Source organism: Urocitellus parryii, chromosome 6 (genome assembly GCF_045843805.1).
Source record: "Urocitellus parryii isolate mUroPar1 chromosome 6, mUroPar1.hap1, whole genome shotgun sequence".
Taxonomy (NCBI): Eukaryota; Metazoa; Chordata; class Mammalia; order Rodentia; family Sciuridae; genus Urocitellus; species Urocitellus parryii.
The window spans coordinates 82,375,360-82,398,538 of record NC_135536.1 but is presented as its reverse complement, the minus strand read 5'-3'; the positions used below and the strand labels follow the sequence as shown (position 1 = coordinate 82,398,538).

The 23,179-nt window shown below is 38.5% G+C and overlaps 1 protein-coding gene across 3 annotated transcripts in view; it reads right to left on the bottom strand.

Annotated features, from left to right (window-relative positions):
- Positions 1-23,179, bottom strand: part of Fmn1 (formin 1) — a 368,173-nt gene that overhangs the window by 127,465 nt on the left and 217,529 nt on the right. For all 3 annotated transcript variants that reach the window (XM_026392750.2, XM_026392761.2, XM_026392768.2), the window contains 5 exons: positions 13,593-13,654; positions 11,440-11,528; positions 4,782-4,911; positions 3,765-3,911; positions 2,422-2,481 (listed from right to left, as the gene is read on the bottom strand). In XM_026392750.2, coding sequence (XP_026248535.2) covers positions 2,422-2,481; positions 3,765-3,911; positions 4,782-4,911; positions 11,440-11,528; positions 13,593-13,654 — 488 coding nt within the window. The remainder of the gene's footprint in view (positions 1-2,421; positions 2,482-3,764; positions 3,912-4,781; positions 4,912-11,439; positions 11,529-13,592; positions 13,655-23,179) is intronic.

Below are 23,179 nucleotides of genomic sequence, written 5' to 3'. Positions count from 1 at the left end.
GAGGATCTCAAATTTCATGTCAGCCCAAGCAACTTTGCCAGACCCTGTCTCAAAATAAGAAATAAAAATAAAAAAGGACTAGGGATAATGTAGCTCAATGATGGAGTTCTGGCCTAGCATGCATGAGGCCCTGGCCTAGGTTCAATTGCCAATACAGGAAAATTAAAGAGAGAGAGGGAAGAAAAAAAAATATTGTTATACATTTATCTCCAGAACTTTTTCATATCTTATACAACTAAAACTTGTATTCTGATTGAACTTCAACTCCCCTTTTTTGTCTTCCCCCACCTCCTGGCAAGCACCATTTTATTTTCTATTTCTATGAGCCTAAAGTACTTTACAAACTTATATAAATGGGCCATGTAATATGTGTGATTGGAATACTTTCTACTTAGCATAAGTTCTCAAGGTTGATCCATGTTGTAGCATGTGACAGGATTTCTTTCTTTTTTGCAGTTGAAAATGTTACATTGTAAGTATTCGCCATGGTTGCTTTACTCATTCATCTATTAATGGACATTTAGGTTGTTTCCAAATCTTGGTCTATTGTTCATAATGCTGCAATGACCATGAGAGTGCAAATAACTCTTCAAGATCCCGGTTTAAATTCTTTTTGATAAACACCTAAAAGTGGGATTGCTAAATCATATGGTAGTTCTATTTTTAATGTTTTGAGAAATCTTTTTACTGTTTTCCAGAATATCTACACCTCCCACCAACATTGTTCAAGTGTTCCAATTTCTCCTCATCCTTGACAACAATTATTATATGTGTGTGTGTATATGTGTTTTAATAGTGGCCATCCTAACAGGTATAAGGGGATCTTTCTGTGGTTTTGATTTGCATTTCTTTGTTGGTTAATGATGTTGAACATTTTTCCATATACCCATTGGACATGTCTGTGTCTTTTTTGTTTTTGTTTTTGCTACTTTTTATGATTCTCAGTAAAAGTATGTCAATTTTCTTCTCAAGGGTCTAAACTTTTCTGGGTAAATCTATAATACATATATTAATCATGTCATTGGGAATTTTCTCCCAAAGGATGTTTAGATTTATTTCTAAAAGGGAGAAAAGGGAAATTTATAAAAAAAAAAGTCTTGAGTTAGAGAGAGCATCAGAAGTGAAAACACATTAGTAAGCAAGCCTGGGGTGTGTTTGGAAAACAGCAGGTCTTGGGTTGGATCACAGAATAAGTGAAGAGTAATAAAAGTGTGGTTGTAAAAAATCAGAATTAAATTGGGTAGAGTCTTAATTTACTTGAAAATGGGGAAGCCATTTTTTTTTTTTTCCTTAGCAAAAAAAGTGGCATCAGAGCCACAGGTAAAGAGACTGTAGGTTGAGATGGCCTAGCCCCGCACTATATGGAGGTGGGGTGAAGAGCTGGGAAGCACTGAAATTTTCCACATGAGTTAATGGAAAGCCTTGGAGAGCTGAGGGAAGTAGGAAGGAAAAATATGGAAAGACATTGGAAACATCTTAGTTGAAGGACAGAGAAGAACCAAATAGGAGCATATGCCTTTATGTCTGAATAACCCAAATTCATGATATCCTTGATAGAAATAGGGAAGAAGTTTGGAGAGGGTGGAATGATCAGTCTGATTATAGACACACTGAGAACTCACTTGCGGGGGAAGTGGTAACAGGAATCATTAAAGAGCTCATGAGGGCTTTGTCTGTTGTCTGCTCTGTAAAATGTAGACCCTTCGAGAACAAGGCCTGGGTGGGATCTTTGTTCTTCTTTCCTTATGCCTAGAATACAGCTTGCATGGCTAGTTATGCAGGAGTCCCGACAACATTTTCCTCTGAGACTTTTTTGGTTCATATTGATTACTGTATTTCTCAACAACTTAAATAATAGTCCCTCTTTCTTCTCAAAGTTAGGACTCCTTGTTTTTGGTTTAAGGAAAAGGAATATTTTCTGAGACAGAAAATTGTGCTCAGGTGGATTCTTACAGACATGTTTATTTCTAATTGCAAACACGACCCAACCAGAAAGAATGTTTTTTTTGTTTTTGTTTTCAAATTCTATGTCAATTTGCTCACAGAAGCATTAGTGGTAAAATATTGGGCTTTCTTTTACTGCATCTTATTTTCTAAATCTTGTTCTATATTGCAGAATCCAGTTTTAAAACTACGACCAGTTACTGAATGGATCTGGAGTTCACAAAGAATCTTGCAGTCTGGGTAGGAGGCACTAAGGCAACTAGTGAATTGAGAGTTAGTAGGTTTGTGCTCTGTAATAATGCTTCTCTTGGCTTCAGTGTTCTCATCTGAAAACCAAGGAGTATGGAGAGCTCCCAGATTCTATGTTGGACTTGAAATCCATCCATCCAACCATCCATCATCCAATTTCTGAATGCCAACAATGTGTAAAAGTTGAAACCCCACTAGTGCAGCTTCCCACATAATGCTGTTTCTTACCTGGTCATAGTAACGAAGGTAATACTTCACAACATAGTCCACCAGATTAATTCCATTATCCTAGGTTTGAAAGAGAAACTCCAATGACAATCATTCATGTGAGATCTGCCATGGTATATAGTTGAGAGCTGATACTTCTATTTGTGAGATCTGGTCTTAATTCTATTTGAGATGGGGCAGATTTTCCTCCCTCCTCTTGGTCTTATCCACTTTTTAAATGCCAGATATACAAAAAAAATGACAATATGCTGTCCTTTGTGGAAAAAATTAAACAGATAATTTATGAGACCTCTGAGACAACAGCTAAAACAAACAAACAAAAAAATTCTTGCACAGTATTTTCTGGCATAGAGCCAAGACAGAAGGGGGTGGGGAGCACTAAAGGGAACTGCAGACTAGAACAGAAAACCATCCCTCCCTTCCCACCTTTCAAAAAATGTGTGTTCTTAATGGCGTGAAAAACAATCAGGGCCAGCTTAAAAGGAAAGCCATGCCACTTTATGACCCTGGGAGGCCAGGGCGAGCGGGCCCTCCCACAAGGCAGCCTTTGTGTCTTGTTCACAGGGGTCTAATTCTAATTTGCCTGTGAGTTTCCCCTCCTTCCACCCCCCTGCCCTCCCATGGGACGCCTAGATATGGGCTAGCTGTTTCTAAAGAGGTCGCTCTGCAGGGGTGTGGAGCCAAGTGATAATCAGGCACAGAGAGTTTGACAGTAGACCCCAGCCCAATTGTTGTGGGCAAAAGAATAATTTAAATGCTCAGCTCAATTGGTGATTCAATGGTGCTAGTGCTCTGCCACTCAAGAATGAGTAAATTACAAGTAGCCAACACTAAGTTCAAACAGACAACAGCCTTTGCACTCCGGCTAATTCTGTGTGCTTTTTCTCTCTTGTTACATTAGGAGTTCAATACCTTATCATGTATGTTACAGAGAGAGAGAGAGAGAGAGAGAGAGAGAGAGAGAGAGAGAGAGAGAGAGAGAAAAGATTGGGGATTATACCATTGAAAATAGGTGTAATAGTGTACAACCAGAGATATGAAAAATTGTGTTCTATATGTGTAATATGAATCGTAATGCATTCTGCTGTCACACATAAGAAATCAAAATTTAAAAAAAAAAAGAAAATAGGTCTAATAAGCAAAACCTGTTTTTACTCCAAAGTCAAAAGAAAGCAGTGAGAGGGAGGAAAAAAAAAAGCAATGCTCTCAATTAAATGATTATTATTGTTGGGAGATTAAGGATAAAAGGAACAATCTGGAATGCTTTTTTTTAAGTTATTAAAGGCATAGAAGGAAAATGATGGCAGATCATAGGAACTCACTATGAAAATATGAATAAATACCCGACTTTTGACGTCCTTGAGTTTGGGCAGAATTTCTAAGCTATATCCATCTGCTTGTCCCCGAGTCCTATTTCCTCCATTCATATAATTTCCAAATGCCAGAATGAGACCTAAGATGTCCTTCACACTCTTCATGTGCAGCAAACCCTGCAATGTCAAATACTAGTTATTATGGTCTGAACCCCAAATGTACCCACGTCCATTCAATATGAATATTTATTAGGAAGAACTCAATAGATTGTTTGGTGGTTTAACCCCTATAGGGTTAATGCAAAGTAAAAAATATACTTTACTAAGGCACAGAGGTCTTTGAAATAAAGGATTAACAGCCATCATTTTCTACTCAATGAAATTATAAAATGTTCTTACTAAGGATTAAATTTTGGTATTCATATTTCCATTTGAGCCAGTGTTATTTTTAATACTTTACCTTAAAGTATTTAATGATTGATAAAATGGAGCTGGAATAGTTAGGCTTAACCTATGATGACTTCTGAATAGAAAGAAGTTTAATATCTTTTCAGGGTCTGATTTGGGTGTATGGATCTATATAATGAATATCGTTAAATGTGTAGTAGCAAGTGTGAGTATGATCCTCAAAGGTAAGCTATAATAACACGTTTTAAGGCCATAGGTTATGTTTATTAAGTTTTTAAAATGTATGTTTATTAAGTGTTTGTTGTATGTCTATTAACTTTTACAATTTCAAGATGCTTAGAATTTTTTTTCAGCTCCCTATTTCATTTGTTTTCCCTCTCCTATTTTATCATTATTATGATTATCATTTCCTCCACCTTCTTTTCTTCTCCAGTCTGGACCTTCTTTTCACTCCCTCCTCCTTTCACTCATAGGGGCACACACATACTTGTAACTATCACATTTGCCCTTACAAAAGCACACAACATGAAGTCCAAAAGGGTTTCTACACGGCATTAGCCTTAATCTCTCCCTCTCCCGATTTCCTCCTTCATTCCCCATAAGAGTAAGGCTAGCTTTCAAACTGCACAGCAGACGTACCTTAGAAGCTCTTGTGACAATCTCTACTTTTCGGTGCAAGGAGGTGATGCCCTCAGAAAAAACAGATCTGAAGATTATGCACTGGGCACGTTCAGCAAAATTGGGGATCTGGGCTAACTCATGTAAAAATCTGTAAAAATAAAAATGAGTAATTTTGCTTTATATGTGGTCACAAGGAAAATAAGAAGAGTTGATATCAAGATCTCACATGAGAATATTCCTTATTTGACAGTTTCAATTTAGCAATTTTAAAAGGCATCAGGTCAACTCGAAAAATTTCAAAGATATGTGTTCTGTTGTTGATGACAGGGCCACAGCCTTATAGGTTTGTATGATGGTAAATAAATATAAGGCATATAAATTACTTTAGGAACAGAAGGTTATGCATGTGTACTGAACAAGTTATCTATATCCTGCTACCAGAACCAAATTAAACCCAAATTGAAAGCTCTAGTCTTTAGTTCTTAAAAAAAAAAAGATTACACAATAAACTTCTTTGTAATGTAGTGCAGCATTCTCTAAAGGTATATTTTTGTAGTCTAAGCAAAGGGAAGACTTGAGGCAAATATCTATGGTTAAATGACTTAAAAAGTGAGATCGCTATTATTTTTGCTCAATTACATAAGTCTATAATTATCTAATTCTCCATATATGTGTTTATTTTTCATATCAATTTACCCACAAAGACACAGTTCCTAGCTCAGTAGTTGGAACAAAGCAGATACTCATGAAGTAGACAATTTTAAGTTTCTTTAAAAATATGGCAAGACAGATCTTAAAAGCTAAAGGTGAGTACTGACCTACACACAGTAGCTCACTGTCTGAGCAGCTGGGCACTGGTGTCCTTTGCAAAATTAAGTTGGAAGAGCTACATATTCTCCAGGCCAACCACCAGAGGAAAGGGTATAAACTGAAAAGGGTGGAAACAGCTGGATATGAATTCAGAAAGGGAGAGAATCCACTAACTGACATTAATTTCATTTTAGAATCAAAATGATGACTAACTGATATTTCTGAAAGTCTTGGTCAACTCATAACATCATTACCTTGAAATTTTGCAATCTCTCACCAAGAATGGTTTTATAGAGGAGCAAAGTTGGAGCCTCCCTCTTTCTATACCCAAAAAAAGTTTTCTTGGCTTATATTCTGTACCTATTCAGAAATTTCTAATTATCAGGTCATGGTCTCTCCCTTTGTTAAATGGTACTGAGATGAAGCAAGGAAGATACCCAAAAGAAAACACAGCTTTGTTTTTAAGTTCTATAAGTGATTATTATGAAAATTAGATGATATAATATAAAAGTAGAAACTCAAGAATTCTGCATTGGGACAAGATGAAAAAAAATTGCACTGTATGTAAACTGTTTCTTCATAAACACAACATTGAATTAAACAAATGATTCATTTATCATGACTACCACCAAGGTTATCCCTGATTTTCACAAATATATGAGAAATAAAAAGCTCATAGGACTAGCAGCATTTGGTCCTGGGTTGAGTCTTGGGGAAATTTATGTAGATGCTGAAAGCTCTCTAAAGAAACTTCCCTTCATTTCTACCGGACCCCCCCTCTCCCCACCACCACCAAATGTGCCATGACACATCATTCCCCGAGCAGGACCCAGAAGATCCTCACAATATGTACATGTCATACTTAAAATGAATACAGCAGTGAAGTAGTTACAGTGACCACAAGAGAACACACACATCAACACCTCAGCTCACCCACAAGGATAGAAATGAAAAGCAGGCAATGACTTATTAATGGGCTCAAAGAGGACCTTCAGGACAAACAGAAGACAAGAGACCACAGGCTCATTAACTTATATTACTCAAGAAAGAGAAAAATAGAATTTAGAGCATCTCCAGGACTAAACCTGACAGGGATTAGGGCTGGGACTATGAAGGCTCTCAAAGATTCCTAGAGTTTCATAGTTTTCTGTATGGTGAAGTCTAGAATGCATACACAGAGTTGGAGGTGGGTGGGAAGTTGAGGGATTTTACATTACTTTTGGCTAGAACCTTATCACTGAAAATAAGCACTAGAGCATCAGCCCTGAGAACAGTCAGCCAGTCCTTCAAGCATGTGTGATAGAATTTACAAGGTGTTAGGCACCATGCTAAGACCTGGGAACAGGATTTAACTTACACACAATTCTTTCTTGACACTCTGAGAAGTAAATCAGTGATTACTGTGGAGTGTGTCAAGTGCTCTGGATGATGGGAAGCCATCATGGGGTACTGATGTGAGTCAGAGCCCTGGAGGGTGTTGTTGGCTGGGTTTCCTGGAGCCCTGTGATGCTTGTGTGTGAGAGGAGCTGTCAGGTTGGACGCATTCTACAGGGGAGATGAGCAAAAGTCAGATGCTAACATGGGTTTTATATTCTAAATTAAGGAGTTAATTTTTTTTTATGAATGAATGAAGGGTATTAAACAGAGAAGCGATACTTCTAGATTTTGTTCTAGACAAACACCATGGCAGCAGCCCAGCAGAGTGGAGATGACAACAGATTTGAAGCTGGAAGACCTATGAGACCACTGCTATAATCTTCCAAGAGGAAAGATAAGATGGCCTGCAGAGTTGTAAAAGATGGGACAGTCTTAACGCAGCAAGACCCAACTACTCCCAAGGGATGTTGACAAGTGTCCAGGATGCCTTGTGAGTTTGGGTTTTGACATAGCTCATAGAATGGGAAGATACAGAATACCAGAGAAGAAAATTTAGGAAAAAAATGTGACTTTATGTCATTTTCTGTTAAAAAATAGCCATGTAAATTCTTGAGGGAAAGAACCAGAATTCCTTTTGCATTTATCTTACAAAATACCAGAAGAATAGGCTATTGAAAGTAATTACCTGATAAATATCTTATTTCCCCAACTGTGTTTTATACTATACCCACAGATGCAGGGATAATAACCTTTGATGTATTTCCAGGCAGAGCCTATATCTTGAACACTGGGCCTTGGTACTTACAAATATTCATTTGACTGAATGACTTTTGAGATAGTCTAACTTTGTATTTAGGTTCCATAATAGAGAAGCCTGAAGAAGCCACAAAAGCAGGCTTAGTTTCCCAGGAAGAACTGCAACTTCAGTCTATATAAGGAAGAGAAGCTCTGTGCCTCGTGCCTGTGGGTTACACATCCACCACAGCAAGTCAGCTGGCAGTGGAAATGATACTTCATGGCCCTTTATTTTAAAGAAAATAATGTGGTTTATCATCATTCCTTAAATCTCTGAATGGTATTATCTGAAGTGCATGTGCACATAGGGCTATATACACAGTGTGATTCCAAACTGTAACCTGGGTCCTTCTAGGGAGGACAACACTAACAGATCCCAGTTTGCAGAGGTCTAAGATAGCTGTGGACCCCAGCGAAGCATCCCAACAGATATAAATGGCATCCTCATTCAAGACCAGGGTAGATGCATCAGGCCTAGCCATTTCCCGGGGAGACTCGCCTCAGCACTACCATCTCAGTGGAGAATACAAAGGGAGTCAAGGGCCATCGGTAGAGGGAGTGGCTCTCAGACAGCCAGGTCCCACACAGACGACACCTCTGTGGGAAATTACTTTCCAAATCTGGCACTTGGGTGTAGGGGAGTTGATGAGGTGAGTGATGAGACCAGCCCTGTCGTGCTATGATTTATAGGACTGGGCACCACAGTATCCTTAGGAAACTGTAATGCTAACTATAAATGATTCATATTTTCCAGTATGTAAAACATGCTTATAGTCCACTCTCTTGGAGTTAATGGTAACTAAGTTGCCAGAGAATCAGCCTCTGGCATAAATGAAATAAATGCTAGACGGTGCAGGAGGTCTAAAGCAAAGGCTAAATTCACTCAGGTCCCAGGGCCCCCACCTCTCCATGCCTCACCCTCCACCACCTGAGCCCAAGCACATTTTTTCACCAACACAACCTGATGGTCCTCTTTGCTGTCAGTAATAACTGTGAGTGTCCAGGAAGTCAGCACAATAACCATTCATAAACTTTAAAATTGTTTTTCTAGCTGGGTGCTGTGGTGCATGCCTGTAATTTTAGTGAATTGGGAGGCTGACACAGGAGGATAAGTTTGAGGCCAGCCTCAGCAGCTAAGCAAGACCCTGTCTTAAAATAAAAATACAATAAAAAAAAAAAAGAGTTGTGGGCATGTTTCAATGTAGGGGCCTATGGTTTCAATCCCTAGTACTATAGCTAGATAGATAACTGCTCTTCTACCTAGATCATCAAATCAACAGGAAAAAAAAAAACAGGAATAATTAGTTGTTTGCTAATTACCTGCCACCATTATTCTACATCCTGGCAATTAGTCTGGAGAAGTAAAGCTAAAAGGCAGAAGCACAAAAGAAAAAGGGAAATTCTCCTGTGGCAGAAACACAAAGCCTCTCCTCAATTGCTCATTTCACCCATCACCATCCCCATAGCTTGAGCAGGTTTTGCTGAGTGGGTGAGGGGTCAGCAAATTTCAGACCATGGGTGTGAAAGCCAATTTGCCATGCACTTTGCTATGGCTCATGAACTAAGAATGGTTTTCATACTTTTAAATGGTTGAAAAAAGAATCAAAAGAAGCATAACATTTTATGGCACATAAAAGTGATATGAAATTCAAATTTCAGTATTTCCAGCGTTATAGTTTAGAGATTAAGATTCCTCAAAAGCTCCTGTGTGAGACAATGAAAGCTTACAGATAAAATGATCTGGTTATAAAAAGTTTAACCTAATCAGGACATTAATTCTCTGATAAGAATTAGCTGGGTGGTAACTATAGGCAGGAAGAGTGTAGCTGGAGGAGGTGGGTCTCTGGGGGCCTGCCTTTGGGGTTTATATTTTATCCTTATTGAGCAGAACTCCTCTTTCTGCTTAGTGGTGGCCACATCCTGACCTGCTTTCTTCCACCACACCCTTCTGTCATGATATTCTGACTCACCTTGAGCCCTGAGGAATGGAGTCAGCCACCTATGGACTGAGACCTCCGAAGCCGTGAGCCACAAAATAAACTTTTCCTCCTCTAAAATTGTCCTTGTCATGTCATTTCACCCTTGTCATGTCCTTTGGTCACAGCAGCGAAAAAGCTGACTAAAATACCTGAGTAAAATTTTTTTTTGGGGGGGGCATGTCTTCTGCATATGTATTGTCTATGGTTGCTTCTGCACTACAATGGATGACTTGAGTAGCTGTGACAGATTCCTTGATCCACAAAGCCTAAAATACTTACTATCTGGTCCGTCACTGAAAGTTTGCCAACTCCAGGGTTAGAACTGAGTTCCACTACACAACTTGGCATAACTAACCCTACCCCAAATTGTTGATAAGCCCTATGGTTCCCAAATGCCACCCCTCCATTTCCATTATCAGTCACTTCGCTTTCAGTCATCAGAACCTTAATAGGAAATTCATTTATATAACATATGAGGAAACATGACTTGGGAATGAGCCACAGAATCAGCTGGGACGGGAGCTGGTAAGGAGGGTGGCTCTGGTCAGTGGAGCAGAAGGGCAGTGGAATCCTATTTGAGCCAATTTGTAGTATTCTTAGGCTTTGTGAACTAGTTTTAGAGCAAGGGGTATTGTCAAAAACTCCATGTGAGAAGAACTAATCCAAGGTTCTTAAAACATCAGGAAGGTTGTCAGTGACTGAACAAACCTAGGCATCTTTCCCTACCTACAAACCTACTTGTTAGAGGTATTTTTAATGGGCCTAGAATGTCCAGGTATTCACTGGGAATGGAATATCCTAGGGGACCCAAGAACAAGGCAGGGAGGCTTCAGCAGAAGCCACAGAAACTTGGATGTCTGTGGTTCTGTGATAAATCTGATAACTCCATTTCCTTTCTGCTTTTAAATTGGATTATTCCCTTTCTGGTTTGCTTTCTGTACTTGCCTTGCTTCTAGGTTGAGAGGGCTAGCCTGAATTGGACATGAAACATTCAAGATAACAACAGGCATGATGTCCCCTGTCCACTCAAAATCAGGTCTAAGGCCCCTGAAAGGGTGTTTGGGCCCATAGGCTGCAGAACCCCAGGAACCAGTCTATGGCTTGCAGACACGGAGAGCCCAGCCAAGAACTCAGTTATGCACCAGAGTTCTGGGTTTCAAAGAATTTGGAATGACATCCCAAAGAACAGAGAAGCACCTAAAGTGAGTGAAGAATAAGCCCACAGAGAATGAGGACGGGAAAGTAGCATTGAATTTGGGCAGAACAAGTGGAGAAGTTTGGGGGAAATCTGGAACATTAAAGTTATATTTACCGAATATGACATTTAAGAAAATCAATCTGAATTTTGGGACTCCAATATCCTTTTCACTCTATTGGCAAAATCTTAAATGAAGTAATTCCTTCTTCCTTCCTCAGTTACCCTTTTGGCTAAAATGTTTAGTCTAGAAGGAATTAAAAAGTTGCTAGACCAAGCAAGGGGAGTCATGTGGGGTGGGAGCATGGTGTGAAATACACTGCATCCAGCAGCCCAAAGCTCAGTGCTGCTCTTCCCGGCAGCTGGGTCACTCTGCTGTACGCAATAGGTCACAGGAAGGACGGTGTTGTAACTCAGCTCACTGCACAATTTAGACTTGACTATTCAGAATGGGGAGGCAAGGAGTGAGAAACTACAGTTTATCTTTTGTACTAACAGAAAACTGTTTTAGTGTCCTTACTGTTCAGGTTTGTCCAGCAGCTTTAATTCTTCTTCTTTGGATGTCTCGTAGTATTTTCTTATTTTAACCAATTCATCTTCTTGGCCTCTCTGTAGTGAAACAGAAAACAAAACAAAACTAAATGAATAATGAGAAATCCATCTACAGCAATAGGTTTCAAAGTGTGGTCCCCGGACCTGCAGTACCAGCATTAGCTCCTGGATTCTGTATGTATCAAGCTCCTTCTCCCACAAGACTCCCCTTTCTTGGTCTAGAAACTTTTCATTTCTTTTTAGATGAAACATTTTAACCAAAAGGGTAACTGAGGAAGGAAGAAGGCATGAATCCTTCAAGGTTTTGTTGATGTTGATGCTCCTGTTGTCCACTGTTAGAAATCCAAATTGTTGGCACCACCACCCCAAACATAAGAAACTCCAAAGTCCAGTAAACCCTCCAGGTGATTTTGATGGATGTTAACATTCAGAATCACTGGCAAATGCAAATTGTCATAATCAGTACACTCAGCCTGAAACAGAAATCGGGACATTAGTTTGCTACCTTCGATTCCCTATAAGTAGATAAAGGGCAAGTCGTCCTTCATATTTGCTTATACCCTTTTGGAACAGCTCTAACTTCCAGAGGCTTTCCACTCCATTATGTGAAGTCAGCATCCCTTTTTCTGAATTTCATAAGTACTGTGTCTACAACTTTTTTTTTTTATATTTAATCACACACTTTCTCCATTTATCCAACTATTTCAGTTGTGTATGGCTTGCCTCTATTGTGTGCTAACAAGTACCATCCATGTGCAAAGTCCTGAGCCCAGAGTAACAACAAAAAGCTTTTGGAAGGTACCTTGCTTTTGACAAAGTTCTTTAACATCAATTAAGGTATCCTCATTTCACAGGTATTCCGCTGAGGCTCACATTAAGCTAGCAGTAAAGGGCTTCTGATTTGAAATCCTTCCTTCTACTATAACACGTTGACCTCCAGGTACTCAAGAAATGCAGGATTAATTCCCCATGGTCTGGTATTTGTGTGCCTTTGGGTTTATTAATGAAAGTTTTATTGACAAAAAACATGAGAACTTCCCACCAGGTTATACTAAATAGCTTCTGATGTATACAAAGGATGTGAAATGAGCAGGGAATTGGCAATCCCACCAGGTCTATAATATTAAACTATGGAAATTTTCTTTTAAGAGATTTAAGGTTCCAGGGGACATAAATATTAAAATGAATCATCTTTTGAGCTGAGTGTTCACAACATACCTTGGAGTCTCAGGCAGCTCCCTGGGAAATATCATTACTTAAGAGAATCTCATTCAATTTATATGTCTTTTTTTGTTTGTTTGTTTTTGCATTCTAACAGTCAGTGAACATCTTGTTTAGATTAAAAAGAAAAGAAAGAGCAATAATTGCATCAATTCAAAATCATGGGGATTCTGACTCTCCAATATCATCTTTCCTGCACATTCTGCTGGTTATTTCTGCATATAACTGAAATCGAAAGAACTAATGTGTGTATAGTGCTGTCTTACTTTCAAGAAACATTGTATTTCTCTATATATTAAATTCTTACTTGGTCCCCCCCAAAAAACTCAGGTAGAATCCTACCTACAATCTCTTCTACCGATGATCAAACAGTAACTGGCCACTTAAATAACTGGTAGAAAGTTACTCAGCAAGCACTGGTAGAGGTGTACCTCAAACCTAGACTGTCTGACTCTCAATCCAAGACACATCCTCCTCAGCATACTGAACTGATCCCCACATTCACTGCCATCAGCCTGTGTGGACTAGGTAATCATCCAAGCAGGTATTAGCAGTCCTATTCCTCAAAGGAAGACTTGGGTGTATGCCTACATCATGTGGTCAGCCTCCCTGCCCTCACTCTGCTATCAAGCAATATGGTGGATTCCAGGGCACATATGTGGTCTCCACCTTGAACCTTTCTGCTTTGCAAAGTACAGTGAGATCTACCAACCCAGATCCCACAGTGGGAGTTACGTTCCTTTCGTGTCTGCTCCCACTCAAGCTTGCATCCCTATGCCATTATTAAACTCTTCCATGCCAGGTCAAAGTTCTTATGACCAAAGAACATGAATGGCTCAGAGATTTTCAGCGTTGAAAGAAAATATGAAAATTCCAGCTTTGTCTATCTTTGACACTCACGTTTTCATATAAGGCTGCTAGGGTCTCCAGATCAACCACAGAGTCATCCACGTTAAAAATGGCTGCCAAAAAGAGAAAAAGAAAAAGGTAAGAAATTTATTTGATCTCAATACCAATATTCACTCCATGCCCAGCTCCCAAGCAACATAATATTGTTCTTTCTTACACGGGTTGCATCTTTCAACTTGTTTCTGCCCCCCTTCCTTTATCACCAGGGGGCTCAAATGAAAAAAACCAAAAATGGTTCCTATCCCTCGCCCTGCCTTGTTTGATTCCTCAGGCTTTTCGTCCTTTCTGTAGTTTAATTTAGGCTCCACAGGAGAAGTGTTTGTGCTTTAAAACTAAATCAGTTTGTAGGTTTGAAGCACAATTTTAAATCTTTCTTCCCGGCTGGTAATTGAAGAGATTTAGCACCTAATGCACCAGAACTGACTCTTGCCCATTACCATAAAGGGAGAGAGAAAAAAGACAATGTTGGCAAATTAAATGAATTCAGGCATGTGATTTCAGGCACCTTTCCACAGCCACTGCAAACATCTTGTTTGGATTAAAAAGACAAGAAAGAGCAATAATTGCATCAATGGCAAATTAAGATTATAGAAACCTCCCCTGAGCCAGTTTTAAGGTAAGGTCCTATGGTTTCATTGGGATTCTACTTGTTGTTTGTATCTTAAATGAATCATTTAGCAGTTAACTAATATGCTTATTATTTCATTTGGAGAAGTTCCTTCCTGCATATGCAGGGATACAGACATGGAGATTTTAAAACCTTAATGGATTTGGCTATCAAAGTGTTTGAAATTGGCAAGCCCACATCTTTAAATAATTATTCAAAACTAATAAGGTTTGTTCCCTCAACCCTAGCTCCCTTCCCTGACTTTACATTGTGAAATTAACCAGCACGCTAGTAAATTTTCTCCGTGGCAGGCTAATTAATTTTATTAAACCAACCAGTGATATTTAGAATGCCTTAAAATTTTGCTTGTCAACCATTATTCTGTTCATTTCTATTACACCATGTTTTTGGAGAAGGTAGGGATCAAGGTAAAGGGCAGGTTGCCTTTGAATTATTTTACAATTGTATGAACCCCTTCATACAATTTTAACAAAATTAATTAACTGAGCTAAGATCATGTTACTTCACAAAATACTGAGAAATATACTTAAGATTCTTTCACAGGCCATTATCTCTGACTTAGTTGTTAAACAGCAAGCTACTCCTAGATATGTGGATGGTGAGAAGAGAGGAGAAGATGTGTTTGTGACAAAATCAGTCATCTCAGACTCCACCAAGACCAAGGAAAGTATATTTCCAAAAGGCCAATATTTCACCATAAAAGAAAAATGGAGTTTGAGGAAAGAAAGAGTTTATGCTCTTAGGACTGGGTATTTTGTGTGTGGAGATCAACTGAATTCACTAATATATTAGATAGGCCTGTTGAAATGTCTGAGCTTTTAAAAAATAAAGACAATAAAATAAAGACAAGAATTATGCCATTTCCAATATTCCACAAAATTCAGTCAGCAAGAATACATAAGAAAAGGTAAGTAAAATACTAGAAATAATTTGTCAGAAATGCTTCTAAACTAATCACACTTCCCAGGTATTATGAACTACATGCTTAATTTAAGTAATATGGTCTCATGAGAATGATCTTTTCTTTCCCTTAGTGAGTAAGTACTTGATCTTAAAAAGTTTATCCACCTTGATCCCAGATACATAGTTCAAAGGATTATATTCCAGGATGCCAGGAAGCAAAATGAAAATACCTAGAGATTGGGACCAGAAATAAGCCTGGACTCTGCAGATGTTTATGCATCCATTCACCCATCCAGCCTCCACATTGAGAGTTGTTGAATGTACACTAAGTTCCAGAAACTGCTCTCTCAAATGCTTTGACATGTAATTCAGAGGTGTATAAGGCATTCAAAGTACTTGATCTCATGAAATTGATATCCTAAGACTGGGGACGGACACTAAACAAGTAAATACATAATTTCCAATAACAATATACCTTAAAGAAAGTGGACTAGAGAAATGTGCAACACTACATAGGATGTACAAAAGGAAGGTTTCTTGCAGTAGGTAACACAAAAGACTGCAGAGGTCAGTTTTGTAAATATCTAGGTAAAGAACCTGCCAGGAAGAGGTAACAGCAAAAGCAAGTTTCTATTTTTGAAGAAGGAACACATTTAAGGTGCAAAGAAAGACCGAGATGACTCAGGCTGGGGATGTAGCTCAGAGGTATAGGGCTTGCTCAGCACACATGAGGCCCTGTGTTTGATAACTAGCAATGCAAAAAAAACAAACAATCAAAAAAAAAAAAAAAAACCAGACTCATGAACAGAGAAAAATTTACTACATGATGCTGTTTCTGACATGTCATGTTAAATTGTCTGGACTTCAGCATATTTGTAAAATGCATACAGTAAACTTACTGAAAATACAAAGTGACCTCATATATATGCTTGGCATAGCACATAGAGCAAGGCATGAGTGACTATTATGATTTCAAATATACACATTGTTAATGTGTTTTAATGTTAGTAAATGCCTTATCTCCTTTATAATCTGGAAAGATTCAGACCAAAAAAAACTACAACTACTAGTATTTATATATTTATAATATAAAATCCAACTTCCCATAATTCTTGGATGTTTCAAATAGAAGTGGTCCTTTAAGACCCCAGACAAGACCCAACTTTAGACAAGACCCAATTTATTAATAGGACAGGAATAGGTACAAATATCTCTAAATTATAAAACCCAGATGTATCAAAGGTCTTAAAGGAAATATAAGATACTTCTGGATCTAAAAAAGTTAATTTTTATCTTGAATCCATCTTTCCTACCAATCCACCTTTCATTGTATCACTAGAGTTAACTTTTTAAAACATGAGATTTGAAGTTTTATTTTGATGTTTAAAACACCCTAGATGTCACTCCTTTAAATACTTGGTGAAGTTCAAACTCCTTGGCCTGACCCCAAACTGCATTTCCAATCTTCTCTTCTACTATTTCCACGCTCCTTAGGCCCCAGCCACATTGTGCAACTCCCCATTCCTGAACATGCCCTGCCTTTCTCCCTTTCCACACCTCATCTTCCAGGGCCTAGAGGTCAAAGGTTTGCTGCCCTGGAAGGACACCCCTTGACCTTCAGACCATTAACTCCTCCATCTTTTCCTCTGCCATGGCAGCTCACCCGTATTTTACACAGGGTGAAGACAGTGATTTTAAGAATCAGTATCACAGTAACAGTCTCCTTCCTCCACCAGATGGTGAGAGCTTGTAGTCAGAGAAAGCTACCTTATGCACCTGGATGACTACAGACCCCACCGTAGTACCTGGGTGACTCCAACTCCCACTGAAGTGCAATAGATACACTTGACGTGTACCCCAAGATCCCCAAAGGGTGAGTCTTTCAGGTGGATGTGAGAAACAGTTTCTTGATAAAGAGGACATGAGGTCTTACAGAAAAAGAACACAGAGACTTTGCAGGTAGATAAGATTTTATCAGATGAAAGTATTAAATTATGGGGTGAGGTTTTTATTTGAATTAAGGATGTTCATTCCTTCTCCATGTGTTCCTGTTCAAAACTTTAGGCTTAGTCAGTAGAGTTGCATAGTCATATTCTCCACTCACACATTCAGTGTGGATACCCGGGTTGCCTGAATATAGTATAATAAAAATATTTCAGTTTAATAAATAAATTTTCTCTTTATTAAAGAATGAATCAAGGAAAATATCTTTCCCATCATTCTAACCTTCAAAAAATATTGTAAATAGCAATATCAGCTTAGGGGGAAAAGGTTAAGAGTAAATTGGTAGATTCCCTCAGGCAGTCACTTGAAACACCCATTGCTAATCATCATTAATTCAGTCACACTCATTCAAGCAGTGACAATTTGTAAATTTACAGTAAGTGCCCATCAACATCACTGGAAGACTGTAACACATTCCATGTAAAAGAAGGAGATACAAACAGGCTGATGGAACCTTCTGGCAATGGCAGGAATTTTGGCTTCAAGAGAATAAATTAAAAGGACTAGGGAGATAGCCTCCAAACATAGTTTGAGACAAGAAATTGTAGAATTTTGAAAGACATGATGAAGAGTCTGTAATGCGCTTGATATACTTCAGAGAGTTTTTGAGCACTTTTGAGCTGGGAAGTGCGTTAAACAGTTATATTATTCAGGGAAAATCAGATTTTTGGGAAGATCCGCTTGGAACCTATTGCTATGGTCAAGAGCTAGCAAAAACCTGAATAGTGATGACAGAAGGGCAAGGCAAAGGAGATACACTGTGGAATACTCCATAGGAATATCACTAAATGGCTCAGGGGCTTTCAGGCTCAAATCAGGGGAAGAGCTCTGTGCCTCACCCACAGAAGCAGGTGGAGGAACAGAAGAGCAGATGTGAGTGTTCTTCCTCCCAGGGTCTGGGGAGGAAGGAGGCAATAGAGGAAAGGGAATTGGTAAAGGAAAGAGTAGCAAAGGGATTACTTTAGGATTAAGGCCAAGTTTTCATTGAGGTTTCTTCTCTTCCATATACAGATCTTAAAAATAAAATTTAAAAAGTACAATAAAATTCAAAGGTGGAAGCAGCAATATCAAGTGATTGATCACCTGGTTGAGCCCAGGAGCTCAAGGAAATGAAACTGTTTCTATTGTTTCTATCTTGCACATATCCAAGGAAGGTTAGAATAATGGCATAGATCTAAAAAATAAAACTTCATAAGACCTAAGACTCCTGGGAGAATTGTCTTACATGTACATAATTGCAGTTCCTTTTCATCGAATGTAGTTTTAGGTCCCTAAGGGGCCAGTATCCATACCTGAAAATTCTATCCTAAAATACTGTGAGAATGTATGTGAGAAACAATAAATGCTCTCTGATTTAAGTCATTCTTTAAAGTCCTTACCATTAAACTTATAAGCCATTACATAAACCAATTAATTATTATCACAATGTGGAAAGAAATCTTTGATTAAAATATTTTTAGAGTTGCATATGATCAGATAGCTCTCTCCATTTTATATTATAAAAATACACTCTTGTCTCTTTTACACACAGCACACAATTCATATCTTTCATTCCAAAAACAGAATCTACAAATATATTCACCTACACAATTCTAAAGCAAGCCTTAAAAGCCTTGATACAGTAATTCAAAGTAATCCTAGCTTTTGCTCCATAGTACAGGGCTCATTATTCCTACACTTCTGCAGATGGTGTCAGAAAGGTGAAGTGTCAAATCCACAAAAGGGAGACCCCAACAACTCATTGCCACTGCAGTATCAATCATTCCTGGTGGGTTTTACTTTTATCTCCCTCCCTCCTTAGTTGTCCCCGCTCACACTGTCAGTTCAGTTAGAATATTTCACCTACACCTCACAATATGTCGAAAGGAAGTAGACACACGCTGTGAAAAGCTGGTAATTTTATTGGGGTCCTTTACCTTTAAAAATCTGTTACTTGGTCAAGTCTGGTTTCTGGGTTTCTTTTTTGCAGGGAAATTGAGGCAAACATTTTTATGTGGTCCTCTGGTGCCTGCTCTGTACTACAAGAATTATATACACAAGGATCATTAGAGTAGTGTTTCGCCCATTAAGATATAATAACCGTCAGCAGGGACAAAAAGCAGATCAGTATCACAAATTCAAACTAACAGGCACACATAAAAACTATGTGTCTGCTTTAGGCACATGCGCAGGGTCAGGGTCTCACACAATAGGTAAATTCCCTCTCCAGCTCAGAGCTGGCTTTTCACAAGGGTAAGTGGGAAGAGCAACAGGAATTCTTTTAGCCCTCCAGCCATTTTTTAACTCTGAACAATTTTCTATCTCCAAGTGTACCACGTTCAGATAAACAAAAAATGTGCTTGCTTCTAATTATTAAAAAATAATACAAATTATTAAAAAAAACAAGCAAAGTCACTTAGGACATTGTTCTTTTAGAGGGAAAAAGCCACCTTTAGGTGGCAAAGGAGGGAGACCAGGGTAGAGAAGATGCACATCTTAGCCTGTTTGAATTAGCCAAGAGAAATCTGGTCATCTGACATGTGGAAGATCTCACAGGATTGGGTTGGTTCATCAGGTTTGGGCCAATATTGATTTTAAGAATAACTCTGATACAACCCATTTATTATTTTTTGTATTCCCTTAGGTAGCTGACACGATTGCCATGCACAAACTAGTGTGGAATAATTCTTGTAAATGGGTTCAATCTATTTCCAGCCCAGCAAAGCAAAGGCTGACAGGATTATTTGACTCTACTGATGAAAATTATTTGTTGACAATGTTCACTTCCAATTAGCCAATGTAAAACTTAAATGTTTATCCAAATTATAGACATTTTTTAAGGCCTCAATAAAAAGCTCAATTGCTAAGGAAAAGAAAACAGAATGAGGTAAGTAACACAAGACAGTTTTTTTTTTTATATGATTTTTTTTAAACTTTTTTTTTTTTTAGAGAGAGTGAGAGAGGAGAGAGAGAGAGAATTTTTAATATTTTTTTATTTTTTAGTTCTCGGCGGACACAACATCTTTGTTGGTATGTGGTGCTGAGGATCGAACCCAGGCCGCACGCATGCCAGGCGAGCACGCTACCGCTTGAGCCACATCCCCAGCCCAAGACGGTTTTTTAAAATCCTGTATAACCTATCCCCCAAAACTCTAACAAACTTATTGTCCCAACTTCTACCAAGAAAAAAGAAAGAAAACACGGGGTTCATGAAAGGAGGCAATGATACAATCTGAAAGTTGAAGAGAAAGGGATCTGGAACATCTTTCCACAGTCTCAATACCCAACAATGAGCCCATCACTCAGAAGGAAGACCAAATCCAAGATAAAAGTACAAAACATGAAAGGCCGGGCAGGTAGAAAGAGATGCAAAGAGGCCAGAGGACAGGACTTGCTCCAAGAAGTGCTCTGAGACCACATCTCTTTATAGTAATCCCAAATCCCCCAGAACCTCTCTTCAGTATGCCTTGATTTCCCCCAACTGGCACTATGATCTACCTGTGATAGGTGCCAGGCTCACCTGTGCAGACAAAGATGTGCAAGAACTTTTGCTGGATGCCAGTTTCCAAATGAAATGCTCGAGGGACCAGTTACGAAGCAGCTCAAAGGAACCTCTGTCCACCATATTAGGATTAATAATTAATTGCTATTAGCTATTACAAGCATTCCAAAACCCAGGGAAGCAAAAGCTCACACAGAAAAATGAAAGAGCACAAACAAAAGTTGCTTCCAGAAACACAGAAAATAAAAAATATCAAGGGAACATAGTTTCTAACCTTAACTACACTGTTATATGATTAAGTAGAGACCTTAATTCAGGTATCCATGGAATGAAAGGTGAATGTAAAAAGATAAAAAAGGGAGCTGTTCAGAGGTGGAAAAAAATGACACTTACCTCATAAAACTCCTATAAACAAGGGGCACTTAGCTAATCTATTCCAAATTCTCAAAATCACTCAATCTCACAGAGCAAAAATCCTAATTCTCGCTTAAATCTAGGCATGTACTATACCTGAAGGTGGCCATGGAGCCACTTTAGAGGTACAATTAAAATTGCTCATGGTTCAAACCTTAAAAAGTGCACAGAGCACAGAATTCACAAAACTTCCTCTCCCCTATCTCCTCTGTTCTCGGAAGGCCAATGGAATGAGAAATGTTCGGGTTAAGCGGCTTCTGTTCTTCCATTAGTTCTGGTTCTTTTAAGCTGAAATTACATTCCAGGCAGATTGGATGGTCTCAGCCAGATGCCTGAAGGTAAAGTACAAAGAAATGCCACCCTCTGCTTGTTGGTCTCAGCTCTGCAAGTTAAGGAATGTATAATGGTTTAGAAAGAGGTGGGTGAAGTCCTGCTGCTCAGGTGTTTTAGAGAGGAAGAAAAAGTGGGGAGGAAAAAGGAAATGATAGAGCTACTATTTATGTTTATTTTATTAAAAATTTTTAACATATATATATTTAATGAGTTGATTGACACTGGCCCCTTCACTGAGTGACATGATGATGTCATTTAGAGAGTAACCTCCTTCATGCATGACATCCACCCTTCCTTTGTTTTTGACTTGAGGGGGAAATTAAAGTAAGTTTTTTGATCCTAAACTCTGCTTTCAGCCGAATTTCACAAAATAAATAAGCTGAAGTCAAGATTCCTGAAAAAAAAACAACAACTATAGACTTATATCTATCAAAATAAGAAAATGATAGAATAGAAGATGGTGAGCGTAAGCTCTTTGTCAGACACAGAACAGAGTAAAAGTAAGGATGGTCACAGTAGATCTGCCAAGAAGTGGAGCTCTGTGAACATTAATTAAAAAAATTATCAAGAAGACTATCTAAAATGTGGGTTTAGATTCACAATTGTCAACAATGAGCCTTGTCCTAATTGTGTTAGGTTAATGAGAACCTGAAACCATCAAAATTAGCAAGGCAGTTAAAAGTATTATTGATCTCATTTTAATTCAGATATTCCTGTTTTAAAATGAGCATGTAAATTTTGTAATGCATTTATGTAACATACACATTTTAAAAAACATATCTTGAAAACCATGCTCTAAAACTTTTTACTGGTAGGGTACACTATAAAAAATTTTGGAAGTGAAATGCCTTTTGAGTAGTAACTTCTCTAGGCTAGAGTGAGATTTTCCTCAGGAAAGTCCTAAATAAATTGTGGTCAATTTCAGATGTCTGACCAAATCTATTATGTTTTAGACAGCTCCCATAAACCTGGACATAAGATATTTAGATATTATTAAGGCCAAAGCAGATAAGGTCCAGAGGGCATTCTCAGATCTGGGTTTTGGTCTCATGAACATAAAATAACCAATCAGTATCCCTTTTTTGTACTGAGATTCCTCAACAGAAAGATAGGTTATGATGCAGCTGAATGCTCAGGCTGAGTCTCTGGACTGGTAGGAACTCAAGTGAAAAATGTTTTATTTTGATGTTAGATTAAATATTATAAATATGAATTCTGAGTGTACGGGAAATTCCAGACGAATGCCAGGAGGTTTCTGGCACCTAGTGTGTGGCAATGCATATGGAGGTTTATATCAAGAATAGTCAACAGCAATTTTCCATATCCCCTGGGACAGAATTAGAGGAAATCACTAATGTGGAATGAAAACACTCATTTTCAATCATGATAGGCAGTTGCTGTGTCCACAGATGACAAATGTTTTTAAATATAAGTCATCCCATCTAGCAGATGGAACACCAGCAGTCACTTATTCGGAATCTGTCCAGGCTCTGTGGGCAGGATGGTCAGCCTCCTGGAACCATTCTCTCCAACAACCAAAGCTTTCCTTTGGTGATTCAGAGTTTTAGATTTCAGGCAGTATATGAGGATTTGGCTTTGTTCTGAAAGATGTCAAACATCTCTTTGGGTAGAGAGAACCAGGTAGAGGTTCCTCTTTGAGGTCTGTTTTATGTCTCACCTAGCCTTGTCCACCTACTCCCAGACATGTCTCCAGTCATTAAACTACTTTTTCTCTACATTTCTGCTTTTCAAGTTTTGGTACCATTATGCACACTCTTGCTGAATCCAAAATCTAAGGGTGCCGGCTGAATTTCT